The sequence below is a fragment of the Larus michahellis genome, chromosome 7 (genome assembly GCF_964199755.1).
Source record: "Larus michahellis chromosome 7, bLarMic1.1, whole genome shotgun sequence".
NCBI lineage: Eukaryota > Metazoa > Chordata > Aves > Charadriiformes > Laridae > Larus > Larus michahellis.
In genome coordinates this window covers 3840409-3853763 of record NC_133902.1, presented here as the reverse complement: position 1 = coordinate 3853763, position 13355 = coordinate 3840409, and the positions used below count along the sequence as shown (strand labels likewise).

The window sequence follows — 13355 nt, the reverse complement described above, 5'->3', positions numbered from 1 at the left end:
TTCTGTATCTGGTCTGCGCCTAGTTAAGTGCATTTTGCCAGGGTTTAAAATTGCAAAAGAATTAAGGGCACGTAGGAGTTATGGCGCAGGTGTGGTCTAAAGACCAGGTACGTGGTGTGCAATGTGAACAGAAACTTGAGTGGATGCAGTGACACCCCGCTGCATCTTCCCATCGCCCCTTTTCTTGATGGAAAACAGTCTGTCTCAGTGCAACGTGTTTTTGCAGCACCTTGTAATGCTGTCACTACTTTTTATATAGTTCGACAGCATTTTAAATGATTTAATTTGGTCTTTTTGTAAGAACTCTCTCCGTTGATTTTAAGGAACATGAAGCGTTCGGAGTCTCTGCACGTGCCTTACGTCCCAGCTCTGCTTCTGGTTCGGCCCACCGATGTCCAGGCATGCGGTCCCATCGTTGTTTGGTCCCCAAAGGATGGCACAGAGCAGCGTGCTCCTTGCTGTACTATTTTTGCAGCAGAGTGGGAGTTGCAAAAAACCGGGAGTAACGCCTACGCTGTTTGTGTCTACTCCAGCTCTTATCTCTGTTTCACAGCCAATATGTTTCGCAACCTTAAAATATGCCTCAAAATTTTGGGGGGGGGGGGGTGGGAAGTTACTAGCAGGGTGCTTCCATCATCTCCCTTGTAGAGCCGGAGCTTCGCAGGGACCGGCTTTATGCCGCTCGGCGCGGTCCCAAATCCAGCGTAGGCAGTGGGGGGATAAAAATCCTTCGGTGGGCATGGCCCGGAGAAGAAGGCACGCGGAGGGATGCTCGGTAAGTGCAAGACGGCTTTTTTGCGAAGCAACTCGCTTCATCAGACCCACCAAGCCCTGAGCACACCTCCCAGTGCCGGGGTGCTGCCGTGTTAGGAGGGATTTTGGCCCACGGGCGATGCACGCCCATGATGGGCGCAGGTGTGAGGTATTTTCTCACAGCGCCGATGAGTAGCTTTCAGGCTCTGCCTCCCTGGCCAGCCGCCTGCATGTGAAGCAATTTGGCTGCCGAATGTCCCTGTTTAAACTCTTTGTAATTATTCCCCAGAAGCGTGTTCCCACGTGGAGAAGTAGCAGCCCTTGCGGAGGCATTCTCTGACTCAGCAGAAATTGCTGAAAAACGTTGTTTGCTTATGGGTGACAGCTTCAGCGTGCCGGCAAAGTGGCAGGTACAAAAGCGTGCAGCTGTAGGAGGCTTTGGGATGAGCTGGGCGGAGCCGGGTCCGGTGCGGGGCTGAGCAGCTGATTCGGCTGCTGGATGCTGCTGGATGTGGCCGAGCACCGGGTGAAATGCTTTTGTAAAATGCAAAGGGAGAAAGGTGAAGCGAAATCCCCACTTCTGATGAGAGAAAGGTGATGGCAAGGGATAGGGAGTTGCAAAGGGCGTTGGATGTAAGAGGGAAGGTTTGGGTTAGCCGCAGGGATGCTGCGTTACTGCATCTCTGAGAGCAAGCACCAAGGAACATGCAATACGCCCTCGAGGGATTCAGGCAATGGGATGGTATTGGAGGCAGGTTTTCGGGAAGATGGTCTGCAAGCAACTTTTGGCCTTCTGTTAGGTAACCCAGCGCCAGATGCTCAGAGTGGTTGAGACCTTTGCTTGTGACGCACAGCGGGATCAAACTTGGGAAGGGAGCGAAAGGAAGCAGTGCCCTCCAACGCGCACAGAGCCCAGGTGGGCATCGGAAATCTCCGACCGGACCGGCCGCCCATGTTGGTGCTGACTCACACGAGCTGCTGAGCTGCCGTCATATTTTATTGGATATCTTCACTTTTGCTGAGTGTCTCTCCGGTGTTGTCATCACCCCAGAAAATTCAAGTTTAAAGGCAAAGATTTCATGGGGGTAGCTCTCCTCCCTTCAGCTCCCTACTACCGCACATTTTTTGATGCCGTAGTGGAGCCGTGGCTGCATCCTTGTCCCACCTTTGCTCGCCCCCGGCTTGCTCAGGTCACTGTCCTTCCCTGCCCTAGCAGACCTGCCGAATTTTTAACCGAGCGTTACCCACAGAAGCGAATGTTATTGAAGACTGTTCAGGCGCAGGAAGAGGAAGCGAGGTGAAAACTGCAGCAGAGCTAAAATGATTAATGGGACACGGCTCTCAGAACAGCTTGGTTTGTGATATTAATAACAAGAGAATTCAGGAGGGAACCTAACCTGTTCCAAGCTGTGGAGCCGGCAGCAGCAGGAGACGCAGTTCGGAAGCGCCTGTGCTTATATTCATAATGCAGGAGGAAGCAAGTGGGCTCAGCAACGTGTGTGGGTGGAGGGGCTGAGACGTGCTTCCACCTGGCAGGGCTCATTCCGAACCCGTCCGAACCGCAAAAAAAAGCACGCGGTCATAAATACGTCATGATACAACCAGAAAGCACGTAGATAGCTGTTAAAAATTACTTCAGCTTGAGAATGGTGAACTAAATGGGGAAAAAAAAATGATTAACCCACAAGGGAAGAAGACATGGAAAAAGAAGTATTTAGTGGGAATGAATTTGCTTACAAGATAAAAATATTTATGTGTGCTGTTTCACATTTTCTTCCTAAGCATTCGTGTCTGGCGATGGTGAGGGATTGGACACAGGCTGGGCAGAGACCTGCCCCCACGTTTCCCTGTTCACCGCAAGGAAAGAAGGAACCCGAAACCTTACTAATAGCAGCAGATAAACAGTTCGGCAAGCGCACAAATTTGGGGCATGTCAGCTACTGAAAGCAGAGGCGAAATACAAGGAACTGCCCGCGCTGCTGCGCATGAGGGGGTTTTGCCAGTCAATGAGTCTGTCAATGGATTGGGTTTTTTTTGTCCCGCAGTGTATCTGTGCGACTGGAGTGAGAAGGAGAGAGCACATCCTTTGCACAACCAAATCGTGGCAGCTGGTCCAGCCCAACCCCCTGAGACACAGCTGAGCCCGCAGCATCCTTAGGGATGTTGTCACAGGTTTCTCCCGCAGCATCCTTAGGGATGCCGTGCTGTTGTCACAGATTTCTCCTACCTGTCCCTTGTGCCAAATCCTGAGGGGCGGGGGGGGGGGAAACCCAAACAAAAAAAACCCAAACAAAACCAGACTTCCAGTCCTGGCAAAAAAGGAAGAAGGCCCAAAGCAACCTGCCATGGGGTTGTTTATCACGGGGGCTCCGGCTCCCGGGGGAAGGGACAGGAGGCTGTGCCTGGCCAGGCAGCGGCTGGCAGCTGGCACCAGGGCATCCCGGTGCTGCGAAGCTCCCGGGAGACACTGTATTATTCGAGGAATGATCTCAGGAAGGGGGACCAACCTGGGCAGCAGAACACCTGCAGGGCAGGTCAAAACGCTGGGGGAGGGAAGGGAAGAGTCTTTCCCTTGGGAGGCCGAGCTCCAAGGATTGAGCAGGGTGAATGGACGGGCTGCAGGGCAAACGGTGATTTCCTCTGCCGGATGAGGCCAAGTCCTGAGGTCAGCGGTCAAGTGATGCACACTTTGGCCTTTCTTGCTTTAAATCCTGGGGCTCTGTGTGCGTGTGAAATGGAGCTGAGGGCTGGGGAAAAAAAAGGTAGTAAAAACCTCTCTGTGCTGTCAGTGCTAGCAGACACCCTTCTCCTGCTCACCGCGCCAGCAGAGAGTGATGTGCCTGTCTCCTGTGTCTGCAGCGAGTATATCCCCGGTTCCACCTGGAGAATATCCAGCTTCCACATCAGGAAGGTGTTTCTGGCTGGAAGGGGTGGGCACTCGAGTTTGCGTGGATTTCAGCTCCCTTCACAGCTACCTCTGCAATGCCTGGGCACACTTTGCCATAGACGGCGTGCATTTTGCACAGCAGATCCTTTCCTAAGTGCGGAGTTACAGACTTTCTGAATGAAAACGTGGATACATAGAGCAAAGCATTTCTGTATCATCTGACTTCCTACGGCCTAGCAGACAGAGAAGCAACACACTTTAGAGGGGGACAAAGACGACAGCTAATTAAAAGTTTGGAAGCCAAGCTGCTTGATTTGTTTTGAGATCTTGGACTCCTCAAATTATTTGAGGTGTGAGCCAGCTCTGGCATTAGATGAGCAGATGGGCTTTATGCCTCCCTGGCTGGAGAGAGGCAGATTAAGGGAACAAGGCTTTCCAAAAACAGAAGCGTGACTTTTGCCAGAAGGACTTTGCCGCGTCAGAAGCTCCCACATCTGCTGGCTGTGGCGAGCCCCGGGTTTTTGGTGTTTGGGGGTATTTGGGAGCAGAGCGGGCTCCTCCTTGTGTAAAGGGATGGGGAAGCTGTGAAAGCACACCCAAACCCCCGTCCAGGAGTAGTTGGGAGCACCTGGGGGAGGACGCGGTTTATTCGACAGAATTTATATGGGGGATTATCAATGAAGTGCCAGGTCTTTATTGCGCAAAACGGGTTATCTCTCCCAGATGGGCTGCAGAGAAACTCCAACCTGTGAGTTGGAGAAAAAAGCCATTGTCCAGTTGTTGGAAAAACTGCTGGACCCACCGTTTACCCCCCAGCTGCTGCTGTAAAGCCTCTGCTGTGGGATTAGCTGTGGCCCCCCCAGCGTTACTGGATGGACCTAGGCACGTCCTCGCTGACATCTGGAAGGAGCCCCCTGCCCTGCTGGGAGCAGGCACCGGCGGCGACCCGTCCCCAGGCTGAGCTGCCTCCCTGCAGAAAACCAGGCCGTTTGGGGACTCTTGGAAAACTTCTCGAAATTGGGGTGAAAAAAAAAAAAAAAAAAAGGCAATATCTCCAAATAAGGTGTGAATGAAGAGTCCCATCAGATCGGGCAGCTTTGGCCGGCTCTCCAGCGAGCGTGCAGGGACCTCTTGTGGCAGCTGCGCCCCAGAGCTCCCATCCCTGCTCTTCTGCGCGACTTCTCTTGGGACAAACCTGACCTCCGAGCCTGGGGGATGTGGCTGAATATTTGGCCTGAACTGGTGTCAAGGGACCTGTTTGTAACTGGGCTCGGAAGCCTCCAGCTCCGCCAACTGTCCCCAGTTAACGCCGTCACTGCAGAGGAAGGAAGACAAGGAGAAAAGGCTGGAAACAGGGCTTGTGAGAAACTGCTGCCCAATGGCAAGTCCTGGTAAAATTAAGTAAAATCTGGGCTAAAATTATCCAAAAAAGTAGTATATACGTTGCTGTTGCTAGTGCTCTATCAGCGGGATCAAAGCCTCTGAACCAGGGGCTCAATTAATCATGGCTTAAATTCCTCCCATGCGGAAGAGGTAGGTAAAAGCTCTCCAGCGTCCAGAAACATTTTAACTATTCCTGTCCTCAACTTGAGCCTGGCCAAATATTCACCTTTAGAAGAATTAACATCACAAACGGAGGAGTCGCTGGGACAAACGGGGCCGGGCTCGCAGGCGTTTCACGGGGTGGGACTTTACCCGCAGGCAGGTGAAGGGCAGGTTGTCCCCACGGAAAGGGGCGGTCGAGGTTTCTGAGGCTAAAACACTGCAGATGATTCCTCGTTAGGAATCGGCTCTTTGCAAGTTTATACTGCAATTAATTGTTAAATGCTTTTTCTCCTCAGTGCCCTGGGCAGCCCGACACCTCTCCAAGGCATGTTTCCCTTTCCTAGGCATATCTTATGTCAAACAGAAATGTTTTTGCATTTGGCCTTCTCAGTAACAGATTAGCCTGTGTGATCCTTCAAGTCTTAATACACGAGATTATTTATAATCCCTCGAGCAGTCAGGTCTGCTGATTACTTCAGGCAGCGTCTGCCTGCCACTTAACTGCTATGAAATTACATTGTCTCGTCCGGCTTTTAAGCAAATTTCTGCAGCATGAACGGATGCTTTTCTATCGGTTGGGGCCATCTCACCCCAGATCTGATTTAATCGCTCCCCTCCTCAGCGTCCCTTCCACCAGCGTATCACTTGTTGATGGTTTAGCGTCCATCACCCCAGCCAGGACAGCGGCCCGGGCTCCACACGTTTCTGTTTTCGGCAAAGAGAAAGTAGAAAATTTCATCCAAATTTAGTACCTCAAAGGAGAGGCAGAGTTTGACATTAATGAGTGTGTACACGGTGACTCATCCCGTCTGCAGAAGGTCTGTGCAGCAGCCACGCTTCTGGTGGCGACATCAAAAAGCACCAAGGGAGCGATCAAATTACGGGAAGTTGGAAAAGCAGCATAGTTGTAGGATGGAACTAAAGAAATTGTGAGTATGTGATTCTGAATTCCCATAAACCTGGACAGCAGAGCTGGGGTATCCCAGACATCGGGGAGCTCCTCTCGGGACCAGGCACGGGATAGGGGGGTGGAGTACAAGAGTGCTGGGGGCAGAGTGGGGTTTTTTGGCAGGGCAATTGGACCTTCTTGCTTGCTTGATGTGCAACCGGGTCTGGCAGAGCGTGCGTCTGTGCGAGGGACAGTGATGTAATCGATGGCATCAATGATGGCATCACGCATTGGGGATGCTTTGGGGCGAAGGACCACCGGCTGCATGGGTGAGGCGTTCAGCCGTGGTGGAGGAGGAACCTCAGGGGGGGACGAGGAAGGTGTCCCCAACTCCAGCACGGTGATGGGACACCCAGGCCCCAGCTCTGTGGCACGCTCGCAGCCGGCTTTTGGGCTGGCTCTCGTTTCTGGTATGTGATGCCCGGGGAAGGCTGACGCACACCCCGGGGTGCCCATTTCCCATTCCCCCCCCTCCCCACACCCCGCTCCCTGAGTCACACGCTCCCCGGGGCAGCGCTGCCCCTGCCTGGCTGCATCTCTGCGGGGGCGAGATGCGGGAAATGCCGGCAGCGGTGCAGCCCACCGGGCCCTTCCCCATGGGGACGATGCTCGGGGCGGGGGGTGGACGGTGTTCCCCCCGCCTCCGGGGCTGAGCATCCCCGACCGGGGGCAGCGAGGCGCCGGCACGGCGGGCGTGAGGAGAGGCGATGCCGGTGCCCGGGGCGGTGGTGGGGAGGTGCCGGTGCCCGGGGCGGTGCCGGTGCCCGGGGCGGTGGCGGGGCGGTGCCCGGGGGCGGTGCCGGTGCCTGGGGAGGTGCCCGGGGCGGTGCCGGTGCCCGGGGCGGTGGCAGGGCGGATCCCGGAGCCGGGCGAGGCGGAGCCGTCGAGCAGCGCGACCGGTGCCCATGGGAGCCCGGGGGCCGGTGAATGCCCATGGCTTTCAGCCCGGGGCTGCTGTTGGTGGCCGGTTCCTTCGCAGCCTTCCGCTTGCTGAACCGGGGGCTGGAGCGCTTGGTGCCGCCGCCCCCCTCGGCCCGCCGCAACCGCTGGAAGTGGCGCAACATCTGGACGTCGTTGGCGCACAGCGTGCTCAGCGGCGGCGGGGCGCTGGCCGGGTGAGCGGCCCGGGCACCGCGGATCCCCGGCGGGAGGGGGGGCACCGGACTGCCGGGGGAGACCGGAGGTGTCGAGGGAGGGATCCCGACGGGAAGCTGTGGCCAGGGGGGTACCGAGGGAGATTGAGCCCGCCGCGGGGGTGGGGGGATGGAGGTGATGGGGGAACCTGTGGGACATTGGGGAGGGTGTGGACCTGGAAAGTGGGGGGCATTGAGAGACGGAGGAGGGGTCGAGGGGGACAGGGGGACCAAGGGATAGGGAGGCACCAAGGCAGCAGGGGATGGGACGCTCCAGGGGAAACAAAAGGACGGGGGTGGCCATGGGGGGACCAGGGGGACAGGAGGGCTCCGGGGGGTCAGCAGCACCAAGGACCCTGGAAGGGAACTGGGGAACCAGAGGCACTGCCTGGCACTCACAGCCCCTTTCCCCGCAGGTTCTGCCTCCACCCTGGGATGTCCGAGGACCTGGTGGGCACGCACCCACCTGGGGCACACAGCCTGGTCGCCGTGTCCGTAGGTGAGGTAGGGGAGCGGGGCTGCACCTTGTTCTGCCCCCCTGGGGGTCCCCCAGGACTCGTCCGTGCCTGACACCAGCCCCTTGAGCCACGTCGTGGGCAGCGATGTCTCAGGCACCCCAGACAATCGCCCTATTCTTGGCAAAGAACAGTGGCTCCTTTCTGTCCCACGGCATCCGCAGCCAGGAGGTACTGGGCACCAGGCTGCATGCCACCATCCTTGTGGAGCAGGCAGGGCTTGGGGCATCCAAAAAGTGCCCGCAGTATGGGGTTGATGCAGATCCCCCCAAAGCCTTGAGCTAAACCTGCTGGCGTGGAGGCCAGGAGCTTTGAGTCCTCTAGCTGCGTGAAGCCTTTCCTCCCCGCTTGCCTTGTCACCTTCTTGCAGATCTGCCACCAGCCCTGTGGTCCATGCTAACAGGCTTCCTGGCATGGCTACAGCTCAGCAAGGAGGTTTGAGTACCTAAAATGCCGACGTGGGGTTGGTTTGGCAGCAGCAAATCCTGCAGCTGTTAAAGGCTCCAGGCTGAAAGGACTTGAGGTGGGATCTGATCCTGGGACGGTAACATGGGTGAGAGTCTGTGTGCTGCCTTTGCTCTCACCCTTCTCCAGGAACAAATCCAAGTAAGTGATCAGTTGCTTAGTGCCTCTCCTTAGGAGCACGTCTTACAAAACGATCACAGGAGGGACCCAAACCACACCAATTTCCTTCTCCTGCTCTGTGCGTGACTCACCACCCACCCAGGGCTTGGGCTGAGCTGTGCCCATCACTTCCCTGAGGGGCTGCCCAACCCAGGGGGGTGCAGAGCCTGCTGGGGCAAGGGAGGGTCCCTTGGCACATCCCTTCCTGTCTCCATCTTTGCTCACAGCCTCTTTGTTGCCAGGTTATTTCCTTGAAGACTTTGTGGACATGTTGTGCAATCAGAAACTTCACCAGTCCTGGGAGCTGCTTTTCCATCACTCCGTGGTGAGTCCACCGGCCGCTCTCCGAGGGACAGACCCTGGCACTTGTGCCACCAGGGAGGCTGGGGCTGGGGGACCTGAGCAGGGTGACTGCTGTTGCTAGTGAGGGTGTTTGCTGCCTGTTACAAAATCTGATTTGTCAGCCTGCGGAGAGGAGCCCGGCAGCCCAGACAGCACAGCCTGGGGCTCCTCTCGGTCCTGTGGGACTCGTGTACTCTTTGAGGCTCTGCAAAAGGGTAACCAAAGATTGGGTAGGAAAAAAAACCCAAGTGTGCACAGAGTAGAAGGGCAGAGAGCTGGGCTGGGGGGATGATCCATAACAGTGGCATGGACAGGCAGTGACCCAGGTGTCCCCACTGGCACGGGCAAGCAGCTCAGCTCCTGCCAGCTCCGACACTCAAGTACCTGCCAGGAAGGGCTGCACATCGCCTCCTTCCACCTCCCGCTCCCCGGGATGCTTTCCTCTCATACGGGTCAGAGCCATGGCCATGGGGCTGGGGTGGCTGGAGCAGCTGTGGTGCAGGAGCCCCCACATCAGTGCCCTCTGCCTGCCTTGATGCTCCCAGTGTGGATTTCTCTGGAGCGTTGTGGCTGCTGCAGGGCAGGAGGGTGGCACAGCACAACCCGGAGCTGAGCAGCAGAGACGCTGCACGGTACAGGGGAGGCACAGGGGTCTGCTGGGCCTGGGGATGGGGGAAAGGGACAGCGCTGGGACCTACCTGGGATGAGGCAGGGGAGGCGATCGTCAGACCTGCTGCCTCGCAGAGCCCAGCGAGCCCCGCGGCTCTTCCAGCCGCTGCTCACGAGTCAAAAGGTCATCTTCACAATAGAGCTAATTCAGGCCAGGACAGTGACTTAACAAGCAGGGAGCAGATAATCTCATTAAAGACCCAATACAGAGAACAGCATTAATGGTATAAACTGAAGAAAGGACTGAGTGTGCTAAAGCGCAGGCCCGCAGAGCCAGTCGCCCTGCCTGGCAGGGAGGGTGTGGGGCAGGAATCACATCCGCTCTGCCCCCAGCAGCCCTGACCTCTCCTGCGGCATCCGGCAGCCCCGGGGTGCTTCATGCCAGGCTTGGGGCATCCCACGGGGCTCAGATGCACCAAAACTGCTTAATCCCTGCAGTGTGCCTGCTCTTGGGAGACTCCCTGAGACAGCAGCAACCGTAGCCCTGGGCTACATGTCTCCCTTCCTGCCCCATTCAGCCATTCACTGCATGTGGAAAAACCTGCTGGGCCACAACCAACTGCTTTCTCCAGGCCACAAAAGCAGGGTTAGGTCTGGCTGCTGTCTCCTCTGCCAACCTGGAGTTTATAGAAATGTTTCCCTCCCCTCCCACAGGAAAAAAAAAAGCCCTGCTCAGGTTTCATGCACCAGTGGGGAGGCTTTATCTCATGCCCGAGGCTGCAGCGCTGGCTGGAGGCTGCCATGCTGCAGAGATATGTGTGGGGTGATGACCAGTGGTTTGGCACTGGTGTGATAACCATTTCCGACTCTGCTCCACACTGCGCCCAAGCATGGACGGCACCAGCTCGCAGCAGCTGAGATCAACCAGCTCCCAGGCTCAGCCTCTCTTCTTTCTCCTTCCCAGGTGATTGTCTGCTTTGGTATTGCAGTGCTGCTCCATCAGTACGTCGGGTTTGCCCTCGTGGCTTTACTGGTGGAGATTAACTCCATCTTCCTCCACCTGCGGCAGATCCTGCTCATGGCCAACCTGGTGCACACCACCTGCTACCGCCTCAACAGCATCATCAACCTGGGCACCTACGTGGTGTTTCGCATCGCCACACTGGCCTGGATGACCCGCTGGCTCTTCCTCAATCGGGAGAACGTGCCCCCGGCAACGTACGCTGTGGGCACGGTGGGCATGGCAATCATGACGCCCATGAACATCATCCTCTTCTACCGCCTGCTGCGTAGTGACTTCTTCAAGTCGAGCCGGGACGTGCAGCGGGAAAAGGAGCAATAGCCCCCTTCCCCGCAGGGTCTGGGGCATGAGCAGCCCCGAGCCCGTGGAGGACAGCAAAGCGCAGCAGAGAGCGAACGTGGCTGTTTCAGTACCTTGCGCGGAGGATCCACACTAACAGAGCATCTGGGCTTTTCTTGCGGCTGCAGATCCTGGACCCTGCAAAGCGGAGAAGGTGCTCACAGACCCAGGCACTGGGGCTCTGCTTCCCCCGCACCTTTGGATGACGTGGTCAGACGATCGGGAGCTGCTCCGAGAAGCCTCGGCAGCTCTCGCAGCTCTCCAAGGCACCACTAGGATGAGAAGGGAGCAGAAGAGCACTGTTTCCCCACTGCTTTTCTGGACATCCAAACACCACAGTGTGTTTCTAACTCCTTTGGTGCTGCAGCCCACAGCGTCCCATCGGCCAGGGGACACTGTGCTCAGCCCTGCGTTCTCTGTGGCACTTCCTATGGGAGCATGACCAGGCAAGAGAGGCTCCAAGGCTTTGCCCTCAAGGCCAAGGCCAGTAAAAGCCAAATCCTGCATTCATGAGTCCTCCCCGAGGAGATTGTCCCAGGTGGGTGATGGAGGGAGAGGCTGAGACCTGGCTGGGTGGGGGTCCAGGTGAGGGGCAGAGCACTGGGCAGCAGGTGCTGCGGCGCTGTGCTGGGAGACGGGTGGCCAACTTCTGACAACTGGAGCTTTTTCCGTGTCGTTTTGTTCCCAGATATGTTAAGTGCCCATAAATGAGCGTGGGAGAGCGTGAGTCGCTGGCCAGGATGATGCTACGTGACGGTCACTTCCCACAGATGTGGAGTTTTCAGGCATAGGCATCTATTAGGATTTAGGCATCTATTAGGAATGAAAAGTTCTGCTGCAGAGCCCAACGTTACGCTCTTACCTAGCAGCAAGAGCTCTTACTAACACAAGCTTTTAATAAATGGCTGCAAATGAAACGGCTTGAGGGGAAGGGGCTTAGACAGAAAAAGGCACTCAGCATCCCAGGCTGCTCCAGGGTGTCACTGCTTGGCACAGTGCTTCTTATCCTATGTCTCCCTGCCGCGGAGTAAAAATACACTGTACACTGGCACACTCTACCTCTCTTGGGGTTTTTCCCCCCCGCCTCCTTTCTATGGAGGAAGATGAAGGTTTCTCCTGTTCCTACTGACACTCTCTTGCCCTCCTAGGCAAGGGGAGGCTGCGCTTCCCTTGGGACTGGCAACTGGGAGGCTAAACGGCAGCAGGACGAGCGCCAGCTCTTGCTGTGGCTCTGCCTTTGGCCGTGCTGCCCCGAACTGCTTGTGACCTGCGGGGTTAGGAAAGCGCCGGCTGTGAAATAGGGCAGGCTGCAGGCAGAGCACCCACCACGTGGCTTCGCTGCTTTCATTCCCGATGCTGGATGCCAGATTGCAGCAAAGATATGATCCTTGTGGTTTGCTCTGCCTGTCCCTGGAGCCTTCCTAGGACAAGGAATCAGAATTTTTAAATTTTTTTAACTCCACATTTCCTTTTCCCCACCGATTCCCACACACTGAACTGTTTCCCAGCAGCCCAGCACTGTCTATAAAAGCAAGATCATCCCACTTGGGGTTAACGTGTACCGGTTTTGAGAAATCTACTGGATCTGTCATGCTTTGTGTGGCAAATAACCTTTAACTCAAAATCTCTCCTTTGGTTGGAAAAGCTGGGGCACAGGCTGAAATAACGCACTGCTCGGAGTGGGCGGCACTTGTTTCGAGGCGGAAAAATAAAGGGAGCAGACACATTTCTGCCTGGGCAGGGAAAGACGAGCGATACGTGTGGGCAGTGGGAGGCTGGAGATGACTCGTGGCCAAAGCCGCTTACGTTTCTATTTGTGGAGAGCGCAGGGAAGCTTGCAGGTTCTGGAGATACCTACTCCGTGTTTGGGTTTGTCATCTCAAGCGGTATTTAGGTGTCCATGTGCCCCTCGCAGCTCCTAGGTGGAGCGGAGCTGGCAGCCAGGGCTTTCTCTTTGGTTTGACCCATTTACACCCAGTTTTTGAGGAGCTGCTCCACTGATCCCTGCCCTTAGTCCAGCCTCTGCGCCCGCTCAGCAGCGCTGGCTCTGTTTCCGGCCTCTGCCCACACCAGGGACATTTCTCAAGACCTGGATTGTGTTCCTGCATTCTTGCCGTCACGTGGATGCCATGTACCCCAGGCACGCGGGGCTGAGGGCCTGGGAAGCCTGTTTTGGTAGCCTCTAATCAGACGTGATTTTCCCACAGTGCTATGGTGGGATAAATGACAACTTTGCAGCTCACTGCAGCTGGATGTGGGGTACCCTGTGTTTGTCCCTCCTGATGGAAAATGCCACAGCCTTGGCTTGAAGGGCTTTGGGAAGGGACCAGCCCCACTGATCCCCCCCATACAGGGGTTCACAGAGCTAGAGGGAGCATCTCCATCAGAGAATCACTCGCCGGGGAGCTACACCCCACCCACACCCGCTTCAGCCCCGTCCCACATCCCAAGAATCCAGATCCCCTCCAGCACAGGCCCCTCTCCCCATGGATACCCCCCAGGGAGCTCCCACCCTGCTGAAGCCCTAAGGTGGGCAACTGTCCAGCTACAGGGAGGCCCGTGGCGATGGGTTGAGCCCGTTTGTCTGCCTGCAGAGAGCTGGATGGTGCGTTTTCACAGGGCGCCGGGGGAGCAGAGA

General features: G+C 56.5%; 1 protein-coding gene across 1 annotated transcript; it reads left to right on the top strand.

Moving 5' to 3' along the window:
- Positions 1-6950: 6950 nt before the first annotated feature.
- TLCD2 (TLC domain containing 2) lies at positions 6951-12969 on the top strand. The gene is made up of 4 exons (XM_074594415.1): positions 6951-7249; positions 7684-7766; positions 8649-8731; positions 10322-12969. Exons 1-4 carry the CDS (start codon positions 7062-7064, stop codon positions 10697-10699), a joined length of 732 nt encoding a protein of 243 aa, XP_074450516.1. The 5' UTR covers positions 6951-7061; the 3' UTR covers positions 10700-12969.
- Positions 12970-13355: the final 386 nt, after the last annotated feature.